The 24,635-nt window shown below is 42.3% G+C and overlaps 2 protein-coding genes across 2 annotated transcripts; one reads left to right on the top strand and one right to left on the bottom strand.

The window, feature by feature from the left end:
* Positions 1-5,676: 5,676 nt before the first annotated feature.
* Positions 5,677-16,584, top strand: LOC102306387 (oxygen-regulated protein 1). Its single transcript, XM_005922519.1, has 4 exons — positions 5,677-5,791; positions 7,822-8,476; positions 8,875-9,031; positions 9,441-16,584. Exons 2-4 carry the CDS (start codon positions 7,832-7,834, stop codon positions 15,887-15,889), a joined length of 7,251 nt encoding a protein of 2,416 aa, XP_005922581.1. The 5' UTR covers positions 5,677-5,791; positions 7,822-7,831; the 3' UTR covers positions 15,890-16,584.
* A 1,467-nt stretch (positions 16,585-18,051) lies between these two features.
* On the bottom strand, positions 18,052-24,579 carry LOC102306999 (N-acetyltransferase ESCO1; the record flags this gene model as incomplete). The annotated part of the gene is made up of 7 exons (XM_005922521.2): positions 18,052-19,645; positions 19,748-19,932; positions 20,216-20,359; positions 23,330-23,419; positions 23,977-24,108; positions 24,273-24,381; positions 24,482-24,579. Coding segments are annotated over 7 exons (927 nt in total), but the record flags the coding sequence as incomplete, so codon positions are not given.
* Positions 24,580-24,635: the final 56 nt, after the last annotated feature.

The raw sequence follows: 24,635 nt of genomic DNA, 5'->3' as shown, positions 1-24,635 counted from the left end.
TTCCTTGAGCATTGGGGAGATTGTAAAAATCAGATGGGGGGCTGTAAACATATGGAAAAGCAGAGGATTGTTGTATAGTGTATTGTTTCAAGTTTCAAACTGCAGTGATAATCATTTAGAGTTTCCTCTGGCAACTGTTATCTGCCTATTTGTTGTGTGAAAATGTCTGCTGCACGTCCAGAAAAAAAAGACCACTGATCATTAAAAAGAAAATCTGTTAGCTCAGATTTATGTGTTTAGATTGACTAAACTCCACAATAAGACAGAGCATTTTAAACTAGCCTGACTGTCAGAGAGGACGAACCGATGGCACGCCTTGTTCTTTTGGAAATTCTGACTATAAGAACAAGCCTGTAATTTCTTTCAGTTCACCATTCAGCAGCTGAAATGAAAAGAGAAGTTGAGTTTCACGCTCAAGCAGAAGTACAGTGTGTGATTTAAATATGAGTTAACCAAATTCTGCTCAACAGCTGCTTATTTACAAGTATTCAGGGTGAAAGGACCCACAACAACCACAACATAGAAAAGGGAAACTGTCAATAGCAATGCAGAACAACCCAACTGTATAGAGGAAGATGGGCCTACTTAAGTTGCTTAGATTTAAAGATATACAGATGAAATAATGTTTCCAATTAGTACCCAATTTACTGCTTTCATACAAGAGCTTAAGAGAGAAAAACCTCATACAAATACAAATATTAAAATAATCCCCAAGTAAAGGCAAGAGCTGATTTCAAGAAACAATGGGTGCATGAAAAAGTATTTTGGGTCATTTTTCTCTCACTCGCACACAATAGACACGATCTCGGCTGAAATTGATTGAGGCGGTAACCTGTTTGTGAACCCTGAACATCAGGAGCACTGATCTTTAACAGTCCACAGAGACAAGTCAAACAGTGGGCGACTTGGATTCACCACATCCTTTTGTTGTCAGGTTCAGAGAAAGTCAAGGCCAACTCAATAAGTCTTTATCTTGGCTTTGGTGTGTGTGTGAGGGTTAAAGTGTGTGTAAGTCATGCATAAAAGAGTAGAAATAATGACTACGTGCACATTCCTGTGTATATGCCCGCTGGTAATAATGTGCATAAGTGCGCGTGTGTCTATTGTAGGCGTGCAGTACATGTGCCGCTCGCAGCGTCTGGAAACTCCATTTGAGTGGCGGTCAGGATGCCAGTGTCTCAAACAGGGAGGCCGCCTGTCTCGCCCTCTCCACTCAGCCCTGCCGCTCAGTGACTGACCCTTAATCAGAGGAAGGTTGTCCGATGCGAGCACAGACGGATAAATCACTCCTCACCCTGGGCTGCTATCTGGGTCGTGTGTAGCCAGGGTGTCCCGTCAGCGGACTGGCCCTCAGCCCGGGCCCTCCAAAGCTAATAGCCATGCGGCACTGAGCCCTTTGGTCAGGAGGACCCTGCCTGCCACTGTCCTCTGGGGAATAATAGTCCACATTCTGTGCATATCAGTGTTTATATTTCTGTTGAAAGGCTTGGATGCTGATATAGTGTAGCCTCACAATCTGGGGACACTGCAAAGACACTGTCCACTGAACATTTTCTTATCCGCCATTGTATATTGTCTTTATTTCCTTATTTAATACTTTTTCCCTTCACACTGGCTCCCTCTTTGTAATACTGGAAAGAAACTTTGTTTATATAGTTATATTTACACTCTGCTGCTCAGATGAAAGATAAAGTCTGAGCTATTTATGTGCTGAACCAGTGTACGTAAATTTCCCCCATTCAAGTAATGTGCACCCACTGGACACTTCATTAGGTACAACTGTTTCATTTATGGAAATAGTCCAATAGATTAATCAGCTGATCACATGGCAGCAACTTGGTGTATTTAGGCATTTAGACATGCTTAAGACGAACTTCTGAAGTTCAAACTGAGCATCGGAACAGGGAAGAAAGATGATTTAGGTGATTTTGAATGTGAAATGGTTGTTGGTGCCAGACAGGCTGGTCTGAGTATCAGCCGAGATGTACTGGGATTTTCTCGCACCACCAGCTTCACGGTTTACAGAGAATGGGTTGAAAACCCAAAAATATCCAGTGAGCGGCAGTTCTCTGGATGAAAATGCCTTGTTGATGTCAGAGATTAGAGGCGAATGGTTAGACTGCTTTGAGCTCACAGGGAGGCAACAGTAACTCAGATAGCCACTTGTTACAACCAAGCATGCAGAAGGGCATCTTTGAACATGGAGCACATCAAACCTTGAAGCAGCAGAAGACCTAATCACTCCTGTCAGCTAATAACAGGAAACATTTTCTGGTCTGATCTATCTCAGTTTCTACTGCATCATGTGGATGGTCTGAATTGGCTGTAAACAGCAGGATACATCCTACCTTTTGTCAGTGGTTTAGGCTGGTGGTGGTGATACAATGGTATGGGAGATATTTCTTGGCACACTTTGGGGTCCTTAATACCAGCCAAGCATCATTTAAATGCCAAAGCCTACCTGAACGCTGTTGCTGATCGTGTCCGTCCCTTTATCTCAACAGTGCGCCCATCCTCTGATGGGTGCTTCCAGGTTTGTTGAACATGACAGTGAGTTCACTGCAAAGATGTACCTAATATAGTGTCCACTGAGCTATAAGGCTAATGCTAATCCAAAGAGCTAATCCCCTAGTTTAACAGTTAACAAGATAGGCTGTTGCATAGCACCAATACACGCCCATATCAGCCTTATTAACTGTTATTGGCCTTTTGAATAATAAGATGAGGTTTACATGAGAGATAGAGATGCTTTGCATTAAGTCAGTTTTCCACTGGTCATGATTTCCAACCACACTGATGAAAAACTGGAAGATATAACAAGACAAAGATTTCTGCTTTCTTGTCACAATAAAAGGAAAGTAGAATTATGATGAACTGTAATATAAAAATGCACATTTTCAGTTAATAGAAACAACCTGTGCTTTTGATTTCTTACAGAAAAGCAGTATGTTAAAAAAATGCGTAGTTACCGCTAAATAGGATTTTTGTTTGTTTTTATAATTAAAGGTGATGCTGTTGAAAGGAAAGAAAAAGATTCCAGCCATGAAATTATCGTGCACACCCTGCAAGCTTTTTACTGTAATTACCAAGAATGTTGGTGAGTTTGAGTACAACCTAATTGAATAATGGTGATATCAGTGAACGAGGGGGGGTGCGGAGTGATTTACCGCACCGAAGAGTGTGCTTATCTCTCCCTCTGTCCTATGCAGGAAACACTGGGATGTCACCAGGCAGATTAAAAGCTTGGCACAGCTGATAGGGAGTGCTCAAAATGGACGGGGTGGGGACCTCTGACTGCTGTGCGAGGGGTTTCGGAGGGGTCGGGACGGGCGGTGGTGTGACCTTACGAGTCCTGTTTGGCACGGATTCATTCAAAATCTGGGAATTCCACTGGAAGTTGGGAGGGGAAAATAGATATAACATCATGCGGCTTGAATGGAATTTTGAATAGTAAGCACATTTTTCTGTAAACGTCTGCCAAGCCACATTTTTTTAGTTAAACCAATCGACGCCAAGAGGAGGAAAATGGAATTCATCAACTTTGTCACACATGTTTAAAACTTCTGTAGGAATAGCGCGCCCGCATGGATGCAAGAAAAGTTAAAAGAGGTCATAGTTGCGGGTTCGGTTGCACGACTTTAATTTGGAGCGAATGTTTCTGGTCAGAGTGCAGCTGTATCATTGTTAATTGAATTTCTGACAGCTGCAGTGCCGGCAGGAGTTCCACAACTTACAAAGGCTAAACAGAGAGCATCGCATTTTATTTTAAGTCATAACACAAAGCCCAAATGTGGCTCAACATCAGAGGAAAACTATTATTATTTTCTGTGTAGCAGGGCCTGATGGAGGCTGGCAGAGGCTCTTGAATTGAGGCAATATAGGCAGACTGAAGAGAGGTGTTTGATGGAAACACGGGGAGACAGATCTGGAGGAACAGCTGCACGAGAGACGCTGGGCCAAATATAGAAAGGGGACAAGGGCCAAAACATATCCCACATTTTTTCCCATTAACAGCATAGGTTTGAATCTAACTTGGCGCCAATTAGTTGCAGTATAGGCGCACGGGCTTTAAATATAGAGCATGGCAAAGGGTGGCAATACACCCGGAACGCAGAGACAGATGTCTTCGTCATGGCAGCCTGTGATTTCACGTGAAGGAAAAACAACAGTATTCATGTCACCAGCTGGTTTGTTCTGACTGTGACGTGGAAGGTTATGTGACAAATGGAGCTTCAGAGAACTGTTGCTATTACCTGCCGCGCTCCGTTAAGTGCAGAGCTTCGGCTCAAGACTATTTTCAGTCCGATTCGTGCGTGTTTGGCGGGATCCGCACTGCTCCATCAGTGTAACCAGACTGTTTTTAACCCTCGCTCTCCGTTTCAGCCTATGCTTGTCTCTTATCTCTCTGCAGTGGAGGGCTGGAATGAGGGGCATGCAGGCTTCGGGCCTACCTGTTTACGCTGAGGGCTTCCTCCATTGTTCGCCCCCTGCTTCCTTTGAAGGATTTTTCACATTTTTGTGCTCGTTGTTGTTTTGGGAACAGGTCATGGGCTGAGATCATGGGAGCCTCCTGTGGCATTCCTGAATCCCTGTCTGGTCGGGGCTCGGCAGGAATTCTTTCCTACGGCACATATCGTGTGTTTCGTACACACCTGAGATATTTTTACAGCAGTAAAATAAACAGTGCGACAGAGTGTCATCACTTTATCCTTTTGTACTAAGCTGAAACCCGATAACTTTTGTGTATTCCTTTGATTCCTTCACTTCAGCCCCAGGTTTACTGTGGAATTAAGTCATCCTTGCACACTAATCCCTTTCACTACAGAAATAGATTCAGTTCAGCCCATTTTTGGTAACTGTTATGCAACTCGTGATCGTTCATGGTTAAGGATATTCGTGACTGGCTAATGCCTGCAGTAATACCTTTTAACCTGATCTACAACTGGAGTCCATTACCCTTCTAAACCTAATTGTATTTCTGGAACAAACACTATTTTTGTTTAGTAAAGTCCTAAAAGTCTTCGAGTGTTTGTCATTGTACTTTTATGTGTCATGTAGTGCATTTGTTCTGCTCAGAGAGGCTCAAAACAAAGACAAAACTAACCTCTATTATAAATTATAAAGCAGTCATGAGATTTCTCAAGGAAAAATGGTGCATGTTTACCCATTTCATTAAAAACAAGTGATCGTCTCTGTGGGTCCTGAGAATGGAGAGTCCCTTAATCCTTATTACTTAAAGAGGTCTTCAATGAGATTACAACCCTGCACAAATATTGTGGACATCAGTGGACCATCTGTTGCCACTTGTGAAGAAAACCAAACATTTTACCCTGTCTAAACCTCATAATTCAACTTCAAATATGAGTACAAACACTCTGAATGTTGAAATGGTGGTGGGGAAAACCAAAGTTTTTCAGATTTTCTTCAGCCGCTTGCAAAATTTTCCCAGGTGAAGACGCACATGCATGACGTGTAATTACATTTCAACTTAAAACACATAGTTAATAAACCTGAGATCTTTCTGACTACTTCTTTAACCTGCTGTGACACCCCCACGTTTCTCTGTGACACACCTTTCTGGAGAGGATTTTCGAGCGCTGCACCTGCACCTGCAGCGCAGATTAACTCTGAGCAAAGATTAAGCAAATTAACTATGATGGAGTCTCCCGAAATACACTGTTACTGTGCAGTCAGTTGAACAGCAGTTGAACAGCAGTCACAATGTAGAGCACGGAATAACATTTCATGGATCCTCTTAAAAACATTTGGGACTTTTGTGATGCCAAAGAAGGTGAGTTCCCACTGAAATCATACAATTGTTCATTTGTTTTTACTTACTGAGCTATTGTTTAACCTATTTACTTACTCAGGTGTAGTGTGTTTATACTTCTAGTGTTTGTAACACCATAGAAATCCTAACAGATTATGTACCGATAGCATATATATACTTTGTCCATTCTGAAAATGCTTTTTTAAAAATCTATTTATAGTCTGCTCCAACTAACTTTACTATCAATAATAAATTAAATAGCTTAAATGGCACCGTAAATTTTTTAAAAAGGAAACTTGAACATTACATGTAACTGTGGCATGTTTACGTATATGCTCAAAGTAAAACTGGTAAGAGGGAATTTATTGTGAAATATTTCTGTCACTTATGCGCCGCTAAGCCAGGTAATCAGAAGCAGACGCCACGCAACTGGCTGGTTTCCCAAAAGTTAGATCATGTTACCTGATGGCAGCAGTTGAGCAAAGTAAACAACATATGCTCAGAAGACGTCATTCAGCTGTTTGCCTCGAACATGGTGTTAAGTTGTTTGTGTCTTTGCAAAAATCCCACGAGGTACAGTCATCTTTAATACAAATTCATGAAGCAGCTTTATAAAATACACCCTGAATGCAGGATAGCTGTATTTAAGATTCAGAGAAGAAAAAGGTCAAGTAGGTGTTCGCAAAGTATGAGAAAACCTGTCTAAATGGACAAAAAGCATTTGATTGTCAATGAACAATAGCGCCCAAAATTAGAGGAAGAATAATTATTAATATACTTAAATGTTAATTTAATGTACATCTGATATAAATAACTGGAAATGGTTAATTCAATGAAAAGAAAAAAAGACATATGAAGTTGATTCACAAAGAAGACCGAGTGTTGCTTGTTTGCGCGAAGATGCTTTTGACACATCAGCAAGAAACTACGGTGGGGCCTCACTCCCAGTGTCTCACATTTAGATGTGTGTTCAGGACGTATTGGAGTCATGGGTACTTAATGGTGTCATTTTTTAATGTGCAGGGTTAACTTTGTAATTCATTGTATATTAACTCTGACTGCAAACAGTCACACAGGCCTAGAGACCAGTTGGAGACCATCTGGTAACCTCCGGTCAGGAGGAGAAAATGTGTATTCACCAAATGGTTGTGAGTTGTAGACAGAGTTCATGGCAGTAAGTGGGAAATCAATTCAGGAAACCCTTTTTTCACATAGGCTTAGAGAACACTCAGTGTCCCTCCAGTAATCACTGGCTACGAGGGAAAACCAGTTGGCAAGTGGTTGCTGGGTGTCATGAAACTGGTTGCAAAGAGTTATAATCTGATTAGCTCAGAGACTAAGAGCGTTTGCAGACAAGTCAGTGTCTTCCATTCAAACTGCCAGCAACTGGGACAATTTTTCACCAACCACTCACTAAATACATATTTTTGTCTAGCACCGTAGATTGTCAGGGGGTCAATGTGGGTCTTGAGGTCTGTGTGACTGAGGTCTAACTTAACCAAGTAGTTCTGGTCCCAAAACCTAAAGAAACAGCAAGCACAAAAAAAAAGAAACCAACAAAACAAGTGAAAATTAATTAAATGCAAAAACAAAGACCAGCATCCTGTTGGCTGGCAGTTATATCCCCGCAGCCAATCCTGCTTTCATATATCGACATTGTTGCTGTATGACTATGGCAAGTGTGTCACAGCACCAGCAAAATGAAAACCTTATGTCTATCTCAGAAACAGCAGCAGTGCAGTGTTTGACACCACAGAAACCACTTTAAAGAGTCCAATGGATGTTCAACATACATGGACTTTATATAGAAACTCTGAGCGGGGAGAGCCAAGGGAAGAATTCCAGTCACACTCTGCCAACATCAAAATCTAAGGTGTTTCATATTTTCATATTTCATGTGTAGTAAATTTGGGCTGCTTCTGAGCAATAACTCAACACTAGAGGAGCTTTTTGTACCAAAAGGCAACAATCAAAACCAGTCAAACACAACAGTAAAGGAAAATCCGTTGTTCTTGCTGAACTTCTGTTCCTCTCTTTCTCTCCTCTCACAGCCAATCAGCGATGATGAATGAGGCAGGACTTCGGAACGCCCTCCCTGACCAGTCATCGGGGAGTGGGCAAACTTTTGCCACCTCACGCCACCCAAGCGTCATTGACCCTGTCTTATCAAAGAGGGTCTGTTTCTACAAGAGCGGAGATCCTCAGTTCAATGGTTTGCGCCTTGTCATCAACAACCGCACCTTTAAGACCTTTGATGCACTCTTGGACAGTCTCTCCAAGAAGGTGCCCCTGCCGTTTGGGGTGAGGAACATCACCACTCCTCGGGGGATTCATGCAGTCAAATCTTTGGATGAACTTAAGGATGGAAAATCCTACATTTGCTCCGATAGCCGTAAGGTAAAGCCCATCAATCTGGCACTGGCCAGGAAGAAGCTGCCACCCTGGTACCACGCCAGACCGGTTAGCTCTCACCGTCGGACTATTCAGCAGGGTCGGTTTTTCCCAGGCCAGAGCATCCACAAACAGGAGCCAGTGCTTATTCGCACACCCAAGAGCCTACTGGTTTTCCGCAATGGGGACCCCTCTGTAAAACACACTGTGGTGCTTCACAAGAAGACTTCTCCAAGTTACGAGGCTATCCTGGAATATATCTCAGAGCTCATGCAGTTCCATGTGGTGAAATTACACACTCCTGATGGCAGACGTGTGAGTGTTCTCCTCTGTCAGTCCAACACATAGAAAAAGGATTTAAGAATCAATGAATATTCACAAATCATTTCCTCTAATTGGAAACAAAATAGTATCATTGTTGAATAGATTACACTTCCCATAAGAGACTGATTTAACCTTGGCATAAAATACCTGTCGCATGAGGAGAGAAAGTGTTAAGCTTCTTTGGCCACTCACCCTAATACCCAGAAAGGCCTTCTGGGATACTGCACTGTAAGGCTTTAGGTCAAGGAGCTAATACAATCAGAACCTGAGGGTGATTCACAAATAATAATTAGAAAATAATACTTTTTTTCTAGTTATGCATGCAATTTGTGTTATTAAAATCAAGATTATTTGAAAGGACTAACTTCTTTATCTCTTGTCTGCTGCAGGTTGACGGTGTTCCAGGCTTGATATTGTGCTCTGGAACTGTGGTAGCTGTGGGCAGGGAGCCATTCAGGCCTGCAAACTACAGTGCACAGAAATCTCCATCTCCAACATGGCGGCGTACCAAGCAAATGAGTCTCAAGAGGCAAAAGGCTTTGAATCGTAAGTTTATATTCCAATAAACATTTTTTAATTAATTTTTTAAAGGTTTTTAAGACTAAATTATCGTATTTACATGAGGAGAATACATTGCAGGCACAATTTGAAGAGTAGCGTCAGTTCAGCAGACCTCTTTTCATATGACATAATCAGTGCGTCTGGAGTAATCTACCTGGCCTCATGGGATAAAGTTTGGAGAAGTGCTGAGGCAACGCTATGTACATAATACTGTAGATGACCTACATACACAGTCACTGGGTTGGCTGGCTAGTCTGCTTGATGAGCAGCACTCATATCATCTTTCTAACTTTCCTTTTGCTCTTTCTCTTCTCCCTTCATGCTTCTCGGGTGTCCTCTCCTCTTCAATCCTTGGATGTTTCGACTCTTCTTTTTCGCCTGACTCCTTGAAAAGGTAAAAAGAAGTCAAGGAATTTTTCCTCGTCATCTGAGAGGTACATCGTTCATCAGATTCACAACACCATCGCAGAGAGTTCCTGTGATATACGCAGCAACCCCACAAACTCTGTTGAGTTGGAGTCAAATCGCATCCTGGAGTCTGTAGCAGAGACAGATGGCAATGAAGCTGAAGGGCAGGACTACATGCTGCCCAGCGACGACAATATTGAGAAGTCCTTTCAGGTGAATCAGGACGGCAGCATGACGGTGGAGATGAAGGTGAGGTTGACAATTAAGGAAGAGGAAGCCATCCACTGGACCACCACCCTGACACGCTCAAGCGTGACCAGCCAGCATAATGCGAGCTCTTTACAGGAGACTGAGGCAGAGCTGGACATCTGCTCGCCTAAATCAAACTCACTGGATTTACAGAGTCTTGCTGCCACTGTCGACAACAAGTGGAACAAGGACAAAACTCAAGACAACAATGACGATGATCCACCATCGCTCGGTAATGCAGCTTTAAGTGAGAGCGGTAAGGAAGGGGAGATCGTCAAAAACCACTCAGATGCATTGTCCTCTGGGAGAGCTCCGACACCAGGATACAAGCAAATTAGCAAAAAGCAAGCCTCTGTGGAGAGTATCATATCAGTTACAGAAGATGGGATTCAGCAAGGAACTATTGGCTCTTATTCCTACAGTGAGCAGACAGGAAATGGAACAATGACAGAGCAGTATTGCATGGCCAAGCAGAGCAGCACTAGACCGGTGCCCAAACCAAGAAGACTCAGCTCTGTTGATGTCAACAGTAAAAATGTTTCTGGATTTAAATCTGCAGAAATGAGTGAGATCGTGCAGAGTGAATCCAGCGGAGAGGAGGTGACTGAGACAGTCATGCACATATATGAACAGCAAACATGCCAGGACAATTTCCTTGCAAATGTTTGTGCACACACTACTACGACTGTTGGAAGGCCACCTACTTCAGAAACAGGGCAGATGTCATCGAATAATAAATTTGAATCAGAACTCTGCAGACCGTCAACTGCATCCGAGTCCATTAGTATCTGGAAGAGTGAAAGTATGTCAGTAAAGTTGCAGCACAATGGTGTCGTGAGAGGAAAAAATAGACAGCAACAGTTCCAAAAACCCAGAAAAATCCAAACAAAGACCCATCAAAAAGACGCCAGCATGGATAAGAGGGCATCCTCAAAGCCCAAGGTGGTTCGGAGGCTCGCAACACCACGAAAAAGACTAAAACAGAATACTGCAGAGGCAACGGAAGCACATAAAAAAGTAAAAGCTTTCTCCAGTGCCGGATACATTAGGAGGATTTATGGAAACAAAATGAAGTCATCGAAAAACCTTAAAAAGAGACCAGCACAAAACAGGGACAGAGGTGTTACAGCAAAGAGCTCAGAAGTGTCAGATGAGACAACAAGAAGCACGGACAAAGATTCAAATGTGCAATCAGTATTAAAAAAATCCATAGAGAGAGTTTCTTTTGATACAAGCCAGATGAATGTTTCTCCCAATGAAGTCAGCCAGATACGGGGAATACTAACACGGCAGAAATCGATGCATGTGGAGAAAAGGAGCGAAAACGAGCCCGATGATATTAATGGAAGCGTGTTGCCTGCTTTTAACACCTCCAGCGCTGTTACAAATGAATATGTAGAAAGCTGGCTGCAGAAAGCCCACCTCAACCACCCGTCTCACCTGCATGAGGAACGTCAAAAACTGGAAGCAGAAAATGGCAAGTATAAAGAGCCTAAAAATAAGCATGACCTGATCGATGTGGCAGAAGATGTAAAGTGTTCAGAAATACAAATGTGTCAAACTTCAGAACCTCCACCAGAGAGTTCACTGGCAACATCTGTCAAACTTAGAGTCCAGTCTTTTGAAAACAAATCGAGTCCACCCATCGAGAAAGCTACAGCCAGGCAGCAACTTCATCATTCTCCAAGCACAAAAAACACAGGAAACCAGAAGAACGAATCCCAAAAAGAAGAAATAAACCATCCTGTGCCACCAAGTGATAAGATCTCAACAGAAACACTGTTAGACAGTGAAGTGGAAAATAAATCAAGCTCAGTCCGGATCTCGTTCCAAAAAGCAACGCCGCTTAATACGCTTTCAATGGAGCTACCACCGCCACCTCCTCCTGCTGAAAGCACAGAGCTATCAAACACTGAATACTGCACGGAAGATGCGTTATTAGTGAACAGCAGCCCATTATACAGGCTCTCATCAGTGAGCAGTGAAGTGACAGATTATAATCCATTACCCATCAGTCCTACGTCTGACAAGGCCGTATCATTTACAGATGACACAACAGCATCGCTCTCAAGAACACCCTCTATTAAAAGGGCCCCTTTGGTCAGTAATCTGTCTCTTGAAAGGAAAATGTCAGTGAGAAAGGCTTCTGTTGATAAATATGCTTCAAGCAGTGAGGCCACTCCAGAGAAGACCACATCATTTACTGAGAACAACACTGTGGGAGGTGATGGCATCTGTTCAACACCATCGCAGCGATCAATCGAAGCCCAACTAGAACCGGCACACTGGTCAGGTCTGACGAGCTGCCCGTCGTGTGGTACTTCTGTGTCCCCATCTAGTTTAACATCTGATGAGAGGCTGTCATCGCCCAGTATCTCATCAAATGATGCATCATTTAAAGTGAGAGAAATGAGTAAAGAAACTCAAAAAGAGACGTCAACACCTAAGATCCTGGTGAAAAAAGCAAAAGCAAAAACCAGCCCATCTCCAGAGAGGAAGTTCGAAAACCGCTTCATGGATAAAACTCTGTCTCCAAACATCAGACCACAAAAACATGCAGCTTCAGATGGCAGCCCCTCCACTGAGAGAAAGCAGACTAATAAACCAAAACTGCAAAAGAGACTCTCTCCATATTCCCAGTCTCTGGACATGGCGTCGCCGCCTGTCAAACACAAGTCAGGTAGAAAGTTGCTCTCCAACGACCTCTCCTCTGACAACCCATCAGAGCAAACAACTATGAGACAAACGAAAACATCAATCCTAAGAAAAAATCACCAGACACCACAGTCACTAAATTCAAAAGCCGAACTGGATAAAATGCTGACCTCTGTCACTTTCATGCCACTGGAAGCTGACCAGTGTATTGAAAAGAACGAGACAGAAGGTGAAGTAACAGATCAAGAGAACCCTGTGACAAACATGCAAATAATAAAGCCATTAAACACTGCAAACCAGCCAAGCATGAAACCAGTCCTTGAAAAGATTTGCTACTCAATCAAGTCAATAAGACAGATGACTCAAAACAAACGTCCATCCTGTCTGGAAAAGTCCAACAGCTTGCCAGACTTCTCCTCCCACGTAGCGTCTACATTTGGCTCCTCATCTAAAGCTCTCCTCGCTTTCTTGGCTGTCATGACCCTCCAGGAAGGGCTTACAAACTTGAATAGGAATGAGCTGAACGCAAACAGCGTCAGCTGTGCGGAGGCTTTAAAAATGATCGATTCGCTCAGAGAAATTGCCAGAATCGAGGATTCCCACAGATTACAGACGAGTTTGTCAAATTTGCAAAAAACGGCCTCAAAGCAGCTCCTGCAGAGCTGGAAGGGCTTTCAGGAACTCAGTGACAAATGCAAAAGCCGCAGCTCAACGCCAAATGGTTCAGAGGCAGAACTCCTAACTGGAGAGAACCCCGAACAAGAGCGTGTCGCTGAAGAAAACATTATTGACGAGATCATGGATAACCTCGATGTACCGGAGAAGCTGAAGGAGGAACTGGCTTCTCTTTCATTAAGTCCAAAAAGTGAATCTGACATTACAGAGTCGTCACCTAAAGATAGCAGTAAAGAAATTGCTGATCATTTCTTCAAAGAGAAAGCCGCCACTGTTTTGGATTCCACACCAGATGATAAAGTGGATGTGGATGTAAGGTCCATCATTAAGCAAACACAACAATCTGGAGCAGACAAATCTCACCTGATGGCAGAGGAAGCAAAGGACAAACCGACAATCCCAACCACTGAAGATAATGATCCACCAGCTAACCCTACTGTTACTGAAGAAAAGGGGCTTCACAGTAAAGCATCGATGCTACAAGAGAACAAGGAGGACTTGCAGTCATGTCAGGACACATCAAGTGAGAATATCATCAAAGGAGAAGTCGGGAGTAAGAAAAATTTCAAGAAGGACTCAGGTGCAGATGATGAAGGGCAGAAAAAGAACTCAAGTGCCAGTAAAGAATTAGCAGAAAGAGGGAGTTGTAAGCAAAGTGTGATCAATTCAGATGCAGGTGAGCTGAAGAGCTCAGGGGACGAGTCGGAAACTTCATGTGAGGAGATCAAACACGAGAGTATCGAGGGTGAAGACCTGTCCAAACCTGAAAGTCCCTCTGAGGAAGAAGATAGCAAGCTACCAAGCCCCAGCCAATACGTGGAACTAAATGTAAGAGAGGAGAAAAGCATAACCAGCCAAGACAGGGAAAATCGGACAAAGGTCACGTGTACCGAGATGAGCAAAGGTGACTCGTCTGCCCCTGTGTGTCAGCCCAGCTCTGAGAAGGAACACCCGAGCCAAACATACAGCATGGGACTGACGGATGAAAGCACCGGAAACTCAGACATGGATGAGCCATCTTCAGAGGAAGAGCAGCCAGAGGTTGATAGCAAGAAGCTGCAGGTTATTGTTGAAGAAAGCATGTCCGGCACTGAGGAAGAGCAGGAGGACATGGAGGCGAAACAGCTTTGTGACCTTCCAGATGATCGCGAGCAAAAGAAAAGAGCTTCATCGTCTTTGACAGCTTTGATTGAAGAGCCAAATGAAGACAAGGTTAGCTCAGAAGATGAGGACCCTTACATTGAGGAAACATATATTTATGACAGGACAAACAGTGAGAGCACGCATAGCAATTTAATAGAAAACCAGATTTTGGAAAAAGAGAGTTGTAAGTTTAATGCAGACAATGATAGTGGGAACGATCACAACAGCTTTGAAGAGCACGCAGATGAAGAGGAGCCGAAGGTCCAAGAGGAAAAAATCACCAGCTCAATTGAAGAGTTAAGTTACTATGAAAAAGAGTCCAGCTCAGAGGAGGAAAAAGCTCATGTGGACAAATATAAAGGAGAAACTGTAACTGACCAAGCAGCTCCTGCACTGGCAGCACAGTCTGAAGGCACTACCTCTGAAAAGTCTGTGGAGAAGGTCCAGTCTGAAGAAATGATTTCCCAGTCAGTTGCAGAGAGAGTAATTCTTCTAGAAAAGCGAGTTGCTGATGCAGAGAAAAGAAAAAGCACAACAAAAAGTTCTGCAGTCAAATTTTACTCGCAAAAAGAGGCCCCTCAGGACTCAGGCGACGAGGATTCACCCTGTGAATCACCCACATCTCAGGTGACTCTCTGCACCCGATCGGCTCCCCAGTCATCGTTATCCTTCAGCTACGACTCCAGTGGCGTTATAACCACCGAGCCCGAAGGCAGCAGGGTCAGATCCATCAGGGAGATGTTCTTAGCCAGGAGCGCCACCAACATCCAGCAAACTCGTTTCCCAATTCCTCACACATCAGAGCTGGCTGAGCTAAGAGCCGAGACCTCCGTCAGTGGTGGATATCAATCTCAGACTTCAAGCGAACTGTCGAGTGGGGAAGATGATTCGGCGCGGAAATCCATCACTAAAGGCTTCGTGAGGAGGACAATCGAAAGGCTTTATGGCAAGAAGGATACTAATACTGATGAGGAAGCAAGTGAAAGGCCCCCATCTGAGCCAAAGCAGGAGAAAAATGAACAGTCGGGCATCCTCGCTTCCTTCCACACAGCCCGATCCAAAGCAATGTCTGAGCTCTCATACTTCTACTCCACAAATGCCCTCGACACCTTAAGCGAAGCGACGAGATGCATCGCTTTTAATGCACAGGTCGGGCCCGGCGACAGCATTCCCATTGATAACGGACGCTGGCTGCTTAGAGACAACACCCTCATCCGAAAGTCTGTTTCAGATCCAATTGGAATCAACAAATCTTTTACAAACACTCCTGAAGGCAAAGGAGCGTTTGAGGACACAGAGGAGAAAAGTCCCTATTCTCTGTTCGCCACAAAACCTGAACCAGAAGAAGACAAGACCAAACTGCTTTCCAGGAAGTGCACCTACTTTTCTTTGCCCCACGGCAGCGAGTCGGACATATATCAGGACGAGCTGAGCACGGTGAGCAAAAGCAGCGCATATGACGACAGCATCACAGAGGAAAAGGACAGCTCAGAAGACACCAAGACGTGGGCCGAGAGGAACGGCATGCTGCCTGCTGACTTTAAGATGTTGGACAACAAAGTGCACCCAATGATGGAGCCTCAACCTGAAGGCGAAGTTGTAGTGGTGGTGCAGCCTGGAAAAGCTCAGGGTGTCGTTAATAGAAGGCTCCCGGAGCAGGACGTATTAGATGTACTGTACAATTTTTGTGGACAGCATTGTCCTTTACTGTAAAAGGGGCAGCTTTTTTTCACATAATCACAGAATATGGACGAAACAAGTGTTCATTATTAGGCCACAGTGAGAAATATTTTCTTTGGTGCCTACTTTTTTGCTGTTGCCATAGCTTTGGCATAATACACTATCATATGTCAAGTCTTTTGAGCCAATGCCAAGTGTGTAACAATGCGTCACAGATGCACAAGCTAGCGGATTAACCCTTTTCAACCCTTGCATTTGCCCGTGTGTAACAAGACCTTGTGCTTCAACTTGTCTTTTTATATTGCTTGTTCAGTACACAGAAAAAAACAGTTTGACACATCAAGTGTATATTTGCCATTTTACACTCCAGAGCAGCTCTTCTCACCCTATAGGTTGCCTGTCAAAACAAGCACTCAGAGCATTACTGTAATCTCGTTTTAAAACTCTAAACACTTTAAGTCCCAAGCAGATGTCAGGCAACCCCGCAGAGTGAACAGGTCAGTTTGTGGCCTGGAACTCAAATTCTGTACTATACATATTGTATCAGTTGACTACAATGTAAATAGGACCTTTCCTGGTTTTCGCTTAGTATCCATAGCTTAATGCATATTTGCAATAACCTGGTTTCTATCATTAGGACAAACTGTGTTATGGTTTACGATGTGGCAGCTGAGACGTTTCTGTCTTTTAAAATTGACATTTAAGAATTAAAAGTATGTGTTTCCAAATGTTCGTCTTCTATTTTTCACTTCTTTTACACTAAACTCAGTCCAGATTATTTTTATAGATCCTGGGTGATTAATGTCTTGGAGATTAGCCTTTTTTGGTGAGTAAAAGTGTAAAGGCCGAGGTGGGCGTCGTGTTAAAGACACCTCAAGAAGCTCAGCTCGCTTGTTTTCTCTTGCTGATTAGCATCAGCAGATTTCTGAAGAGGAGCGGAGACCTCTGTTTTCTCACTCTGTTTGAGGAAGCATTTGTGTTGTTCTAAGGCTGTTTTGTTTCTCAGAAGTTGCCATCGAACTGGCCCGTGTTGTGACAGGAGCGTCTAGGAATGCGCTAAGAGGGGAGTGTTTACATGTGCAACTACAAAGAGAAAACACGGCAGCCAGACATTTCCCACAATTTGAGACGATTTAAGACTATCTTTTCTGCTGAAGTTGATTTTTACATCAAAGCAAAGAAGGGTAAAAATCCTTCGAATATCACCGAACACAGATGCACCAGGACGATGATCACTAGATGGCATTACTCATAAAAAAAAACAGGGTCTCGGGCAATTAAAGCAGACCTAGTATGCTGATTTACAGCTACGTATATTTATTTTCAATCTTAGTATAGTAGCTTTGCATGATTCACTATTGAAAATAATCCTTGTTTATCTTATACTAAGCTCAGATCACAGTCTGTACCTCCTTAAACTTTATGTTTGAACAGCAAGTGGGTGGGGCTTCTGTGCCTGAGATGACCACATTAGGGACATCCACACTCGCTGACAACGCTGAGAGTCGAGTCAGAAAAAAAACGGTCTAAAACTGAGTGATTACGACATTAAGCCTAAACTGTTGGTTCAAAGCGAGTATTTGCACATACAATCAATCAACTTGAACATGCTGTTCAACTGTTTGTTAAGCTAAATGTCTGTTAGAGGTCAGAGGAGAATGGCCAGACTGCTCTGAGCTGACAGGAAGGAAACAATAACTCAAACACTTATTACAAGCAAGTTATGCAGAAGAGCATCTCAGAAGGACTGCAGCGGCAGAAGACCACACTCTGGAAACTGACTATACAAACAGTCTAACCAAAATCAGAAAAAGGGTTTCTGGTCTTAGGAGTTTTCATTAGGATCAGAATTTGACATAAAAATAAAAGCATGGATCCACCCCGCCTTCCAGTAACATTTCAGGCTGCTGATGGTGTGAGGATGTGGGACTTTTAATAGCAACTGGGCATCACCGAATCACCACAGAATTGCTGCTGACCATGTCCATTTGACCACAGTGTTCCCATCTTCTCATGGCTGCTTCCATGTCACAAAATTCAAATGATCACAAACATATTTCTTGAACATGACTCTTAATCAAGAGCTTGCTGAATTAAAATGGACCAAAATCTCTGAGGAATGTCGTTGATTCTAAGCCACAAAGAATTGAGGCAAAAGACTGGTAAGATGTACCCAATAAAATGGCCAGCGAGTGTATACTGACCTCGTTATTTGAAACTCTTTTAATATCAGAAGCCACGACTATAACAGCATTTACATGACAGAAAATTAGGAAAAATCCATACAAGGTCAAAAGCAGCTAATCAGAAACACCAAAAATGTTTTACATTTTACTTTTATTTAAATAAATATTTACATAACAGCTTCGTATAAATCAAATGTCTTTTTCTTACACAACCACATCGTTCTAAAATCAACCGCTTTAACAAGGAGGAAGAAGAAAATAAGAGGTGGATTACGATGATACTGTTAATCTGAAGAGAGGCGGGTTAATCTAAACCCCTCATGTTGATCACTGAGCAAATATCCCTGTTTTCAATCATAAAGGCTGAACCTGGTTGATATTTACCTTCACTCAAACACCATTTAACACGTGACACTTAAGAACTTGCCCATCTTTCATTATAAATCTTGTTATACTATGCATAAATCTACATGATAATTTGATATACATTTTAATTCATTGTTACTAAGGAATAGGAAGATGATAATCTACACTATTGGAATAAAAAAACAAAGCCAGATGCTACTTAAGAAGAACATGTGGCTAAAAAAGTAAAGAAAATAAATCAACAACTTAAGTCACACATGATTCATTCAGGCACAAACAAAGCAAAAGACAGCCTTGGTGAAATTTAAAGACACCACTCATACAGTTTAGGCTATAACGCCTCGCTAAACGGTGTACAGTATATGGCTCGGCTTGAGGGAAAAAAAGTCAGGTAATGTGATCTCAGAAGATCGGAGCACACAAATAATGCCCAAGCTACAATTCTAACCCACATCTCTCTAATCAAGGTGTCGAAATTGTTTCTGAAATACTACAATAAAAACATGACAGTGAAATCAAAGTGTAGGAAACACAGCTTAACCCCTCAAAAGAAATTGTGCAGTTGTGCCCTTCAGGGATTATCGACGTCGCTAAAACACATCTGGAGACAACGGCAGCTTAACACACTCCACTACAGGAAACGGGTGTAAAAATGACAAAAACCGACTGAGGAACAAACTTGCAAATAACCATTTGTTTAATGCAGCAGGTTGATGGTTACGCTTCACGAGGATTCAAAAGATAAAACGATAAAATGCTCTTTGTTTTCTATTGCTGTCAGATCATGCATGTAAACTCTATTCTCCTAATAAAACCAATTGTTTACTTAAAAATGTATAAAGAAAATACTCTTTTTCTTCAAAATACTATGCGGGGAAGGATTAAAGGGTGAAATATCATGTTTCAACAACACCTCGTTGTTTTCATCCTGAGATTTGAACCAATGTGTAACCCCTCCGAGGAGGTTTTTCTTTTTAAAACACACGTGAAGATTCAGTGTTTGGTGAGGATGTCCCACTGGTCGGTGAGCGTCTCAGATGAAGCCATCGTTACGGTATCTGAAGACCGTCATACTGCTTGGGTTTTGGGTTGGTGCGAGCGTGTCCCGCTCACAAAGTTATAAACCAAAAACTGGGAAGTGCCAAAATAATGCGTGGCGAAGAGTTTCCCGTCGGGAGTGGGGTCGGAGAAGGCGATCTCATCTTTGCTCAGGTATGAACCGTATATGAAATTATTCCTGTGCAGAAAAACAAACAAATACGAGTTGCATTAATATGACTTTGATTGTGTGTGTGTGATGATGATGATGAAATGACTGGCGGTTTGCAGCCGTACTGACCGGAGGCACTCGAGCATGCGCGAAGCGATGCCCTGACGTCTCATCACGCTGACCACCCAGATGCGACTGATGCCGCAGATGGCGGGCTCTGGCGTTGTGGAGCAGCACCAAGCTCTCTGACGTTCAAACATCAACTTCTCTCCCTCCGAACCCTCTGGCATGGGCTCTTCAATCACCCTGTACCCCTGTGAGCATGCACAATCCTCAGTAAACGTCACAGAATAAACGGACACTTACTGATAGCAGCGGTCGAACATCTGTTTATTGTATTATATCCATTTGGTCTGTCTAAATGCTCAGATACCTTAAAACTGTTACATGAGGAAGAAAGAAAGATTAGAAACACAAAACGAAATATTTTAGTTCATATTTTAAGCTATTTTAAACATCTGTATCAGCCAAGAATTTCATTTATCCCATTTTTTTACATGATGATCATTCACAAATGTGCTCATCATCATCTCTTACCTCTTGTATGTGCTCAGCTATGAGACACCCAGCCACTTTCTTGTCATTAGAGATAAAGAGGAAGGTTTTGGTCTTTGAGGGACACTTGGTCTCCACCTGCTGGAAGCCGAGGTCATTGTCCACCATCTCCCGGATCTCCTCAACCTGAGGAACAGATTATTGTACATCCAAGAATCAGTATGCTAATGCAGGGATGATAAATATTGGAGCATATCTAAGGATACAGTCCAAGTGAGACTTGAGCACCTTTTCTTTTTTTTTTTTTCAAAGGCGGGGCAGACTTGGAGTATTGGTGTCACATTTACAAATGCAAGCTGAAAAACTGAGATACCCGGTTTTAAATTTCAGGAAAATATAACGAGCTAATCCAGATCCAGGCATTCTTGTGATGTGCTTTTCAGCCTTAGCAGAGGTTATGCAGTCTGTCTGCTCACATTTCAGCCGTTTACAGCTCTTTAAATTATTAAGTGCATAAGGGTGAATTCTCTGCTCAGACTCAGACAAACGCAGCAAAGTTGGCTGCTTACGTCACACAGAGACCCACAAACATGAATGAGCATTTTACTTGCTGAAGACAAAAACTGAGCGATGAAAGACCCTACAACAGTAAATAGCTTCAGTAAAAGCTTTGAGTTTCAGACCTTAGGCCTGAGCCACACAGGCCTAGAGACTGGCAAGGGATTCCCAGGTAACTGCTCGTTGCTAGCGGAAAAACATTACCCAATCAGTTGGCGAGTTGTTGAAGGCTATTGCTGAATGAAATGCAAACACTCACCAAAAACTCACTAAAAAAGAAAAGAAAACATCCACCTTCAAAGCAAAGCCTTCACCCTTTAAAATATATTGGTTGCACCTCGACCCAACTAGAAAGAATGGCCCAGAACAGAAATCTCTTGAGATCTACCTGTGGCACCCCATACCCTGGGAGGGGTGGCAGGCAATAGTAGTAGTAGTAAATTACGACTTTTACTTTGAAGGGGAACATTCTCTGTTTCTGGTTTGTGTCCCACTTTCTCAAGTTTAACTTCAACTTAGTGCTCAGTTATCAATTTGCAGGCAAGTCAACGTCTTCCTGTGTGATACTGCAAATGTTGGTATTGAACCAATACTAAGTAAATACAGAGCCAATACTAGCGATACCAATACTGATACCATTAACTTAAAAAAGCAGCTTATGTAAGGAACAGCAATGTGTCGTGATTTATGAGTTGAATCATCACTCATTTATAAATTCTGAACACATTTTAATGGCCACTAAATTGCTGTGATTTTTACTTTCCAAAGAACAAGCCACTTAGTAATACACACCTTTCAGTTTTTCATGCATTTTGAAAAAGTTTGGTGTTTTTTTTAGAAATGTAGAATTTAAATGCCTTCTGTTCTTTAAATGTGCTATAGGCTAGGGATGGGTATCGAAAACCGGTTCTTGTTGAGAACCGGTTCCACTGTTTCAATTCATGCAATTGTTTGCCATTTTTGCAAACGATTCCCTTATCGATTCCAGTCGCCCCAAATGACGTCACCACATTGCGGAGCGTCATTTACCTGGCAGGAAACATGGCGGCTCAAACGCTAAAAAGTTTGGTTATACTTTACGAGAACGGATGACAACAGCGCAACTTGCAATACTTGCAAAGTAGATATTTCATTAAGGGAGGAAACACTACGAATATGCAAAAGCATTTGCTCACAAAACACGCGATGACCTTAAATGAATGTCGTGTTTTTAATTCCGCTCCGGACTCGTGAATCTCAACCGAGCAGCAGCGGTAACGTTTGCACGTCCTCTCACGTTAATGCAGCAGGTAAATCATCAACTAACAGTGCATATTATGTTAGCTGCCTTATTAGAAAACCTGCCATTACTGTGCATTTAGGTGACCGTGATGAGACAGACAGAGTCTGGCTCAGATGCTGGCAGTTCTCGCTGCAGTCTGCCGGTAGCGTCTCCTTTCAGGCCAGGATAGACGAATGTCACCGAGCAGTGACTAAGTTTGTGGTAAAAGGCTTGCACCCATTTGCCACAGCAGATGGCCCCGATTTTCGGTAAGTGAATGTGTTTAATTGTAGGCAGGGACATTACTGGATATTCTTGTGTAATTGCTACAGAATAATTTATGTTATACTTTGTTATTGCTACAGAAGAATATTTATTTTATTATTTCACATTTACAACTTTTTTTTCATGGGGACCCTGTGACACCCCATTGAAGAGCCGTAGGCTGGATCTCTTAAGACCTCACTGTTGGGTTTGTAAGGCCATGCTACTCCTAAAATTTCTATCTTGTTCAAAGAGAAGATATAAAACAAAGTTCTAAGCTAATCGACCTCGATTAGCTTAGAACTTTGTCTGAAACTCCTTTTTTTTAAAAAAGAATCGATAAAGAATCAAATCGTTAAACAGAATCGAAAATGGAATCGGAATCGTGTAAATCTTATCAATACCCATCCCTACTATAGGCTATAAATAAAATTTTAGTGCATGCTTGAGGTTTGTGTTTTTTCCATTTCCCCCAAAAATAATTTAACGCAATGCAGTGTGACACATACTGAACTTAGAGAGTGGAAACAAAATATCGATCATATCGTGCTAGTATCGATCTGATACCAATACCAGTGTTGGGATCGACACTATCAACCCATTTGGATTGACCTGCCCACCTCTAGTGATCACGGGAATCTACTAGCAAGCAAAGCAATTGCAAGATTTTTGGTGCAGTACCCTCTTTGCAACACAAAGCAACCACTTGGCAACATGTCAGGGAATACACATTTTTCCCTAGTGGAGAAAAGTACCCATTGTTACCTTTTGCTAGGCCCGTGTGACTGCTACCTCAGACAGTCACTCCCTGCAAAGGATTCTCAAAAGAGTATTTTATTTAAATGTATTTATACTTATTATTCTGTTACACTTGAGGAGGTTGTTGCAACCTGTAGAATTACAGCAGTCTGTAATTCAACTGCATGCTGGCTGTTTCATGTTAACTCGGTGGCAGTAAAAGACGGAGCCAAAAAATATAAAAACTGGGAACTTCTTGTTTTGGGGACCTAACTATCAATCCAGACATATAAGCCCTGAAGAGTTCACGCTAGCAAATGCTGGTGTAAACATACCTTCTTCAGAGCATATTTGGGATCATCTGGCAGGACGAGAATGATCTTGCCATCTGGAAACTCAGACAAAATCCTCTCCTTTTTCCAACCCTGACAAAAAAAAGGAAAGCAAAAAGAATAGAAAATATTTAATTATGTCATCTAAATGTCCTAAGTAGGTATTAATCCATTTTCTATGTGCAGTCACTCCCAATCTTGGACAATTTTGGCAAATAGGCGCAAAACATTCCAGGTAATAAATCTTCTTATAAGCCGACAGAATCATTTGACGTAAACCAAATAAAATTACATTTTCAATTTAACTTTATTTACTGTCTCTTCTGCCACCAGAAAAGTCAGTAAGAATAAATCACACTTGAACTGAATAAACAAAGAGCTGTGCTGACCTAGTTTTCTAGAGGTGGGAAGTTAGAAAATGTCCAACGGGCAATCCTAAGGAGGAATCTTATCAAATACCTGCAGTCTTGCTCACTGTAGTGCAGCATAGAGTGGAAGATGAGGGTCAAGACTCCCTTTATCAGGAATCCTCAGTTGTCCCTGCACTGCATTGTTTATTTTTTGTAAACCATATCTATAAATTTGTTGGCATTTATTGCTCTGATCCAGGGAGTCAGTTTAACAGGCATAGGCATGTGACTTTCCCTCACCACATATTTGACGGCGCTGATGAACTGGTTGTGAAACAGCAAATGCTGAGATTCATCCTCGGGGTTGGCAGCAGAGTAGAGCATCCCACACACACTGCAGGCCACTGCTCCAAAATGCTTCTGTCCTGCATCCTGCGAGAACAAAGCAAAGCAATAAGCTCACTCTCAAGAATTCAATTTCACTTAGTTTTCCAGAGTGACAGAACACAGAAAGAACCCAACTTATGATCCATGTTTTCCATTGCAAAAGCGCAGGATTTAAAATGAGGTCAGAGGAAACTATCTCGTTCACTCACAATAACTGTTTGGGTGCCATCTTTGTCAGCCTCCTTTAGCTTCTTGACTTCTTTTTGCAGGCAAGCTTCGGAGAGAGGAGCCCCGCCATCCTGTGGCTTCACAGCTTTGCTGCGATTCAAAAACACATCGGGTTACTGAAGGTTTCAACCGCTAAGAGGCAAAAAAACCAAAATAAAACATGTCAAACAACTTTAGAAAAGCTTCTTACTCTTGACAAGGCTTTCCTGATGTCTGCTCTGCTTCCTTCAAGCTTTCTGCTTTACTCTCTGGAGAAAGATCAACGTATAAAAGAAAGGATTTTACACAGCAACATAATTATACACACATTTAAGAAGGTTGTTGACAAAATACAATAAAAAAAA

Source organism: Haplochromis burtoni, unplaced genomic scaffold (assembly GCF_018398535.1).
Source record: "Haplochromis burtoni strain Fernald_Lab_line unplaced genomic scaffold, NCSU_Asbu1 Contig_58, whole genome shotgun sequence".
NCBI lineage: Eukaryota > Metazoa > Chordata > Actinopteri > Cichliformes > Cichlidae > Haplochromis > Haplochromis burtoni.
The sequence above is the reverse complement of the archived record's forward strand: the minus strand, read 5'-3'. Positions and strand labels throughout refer to the sequence as shown.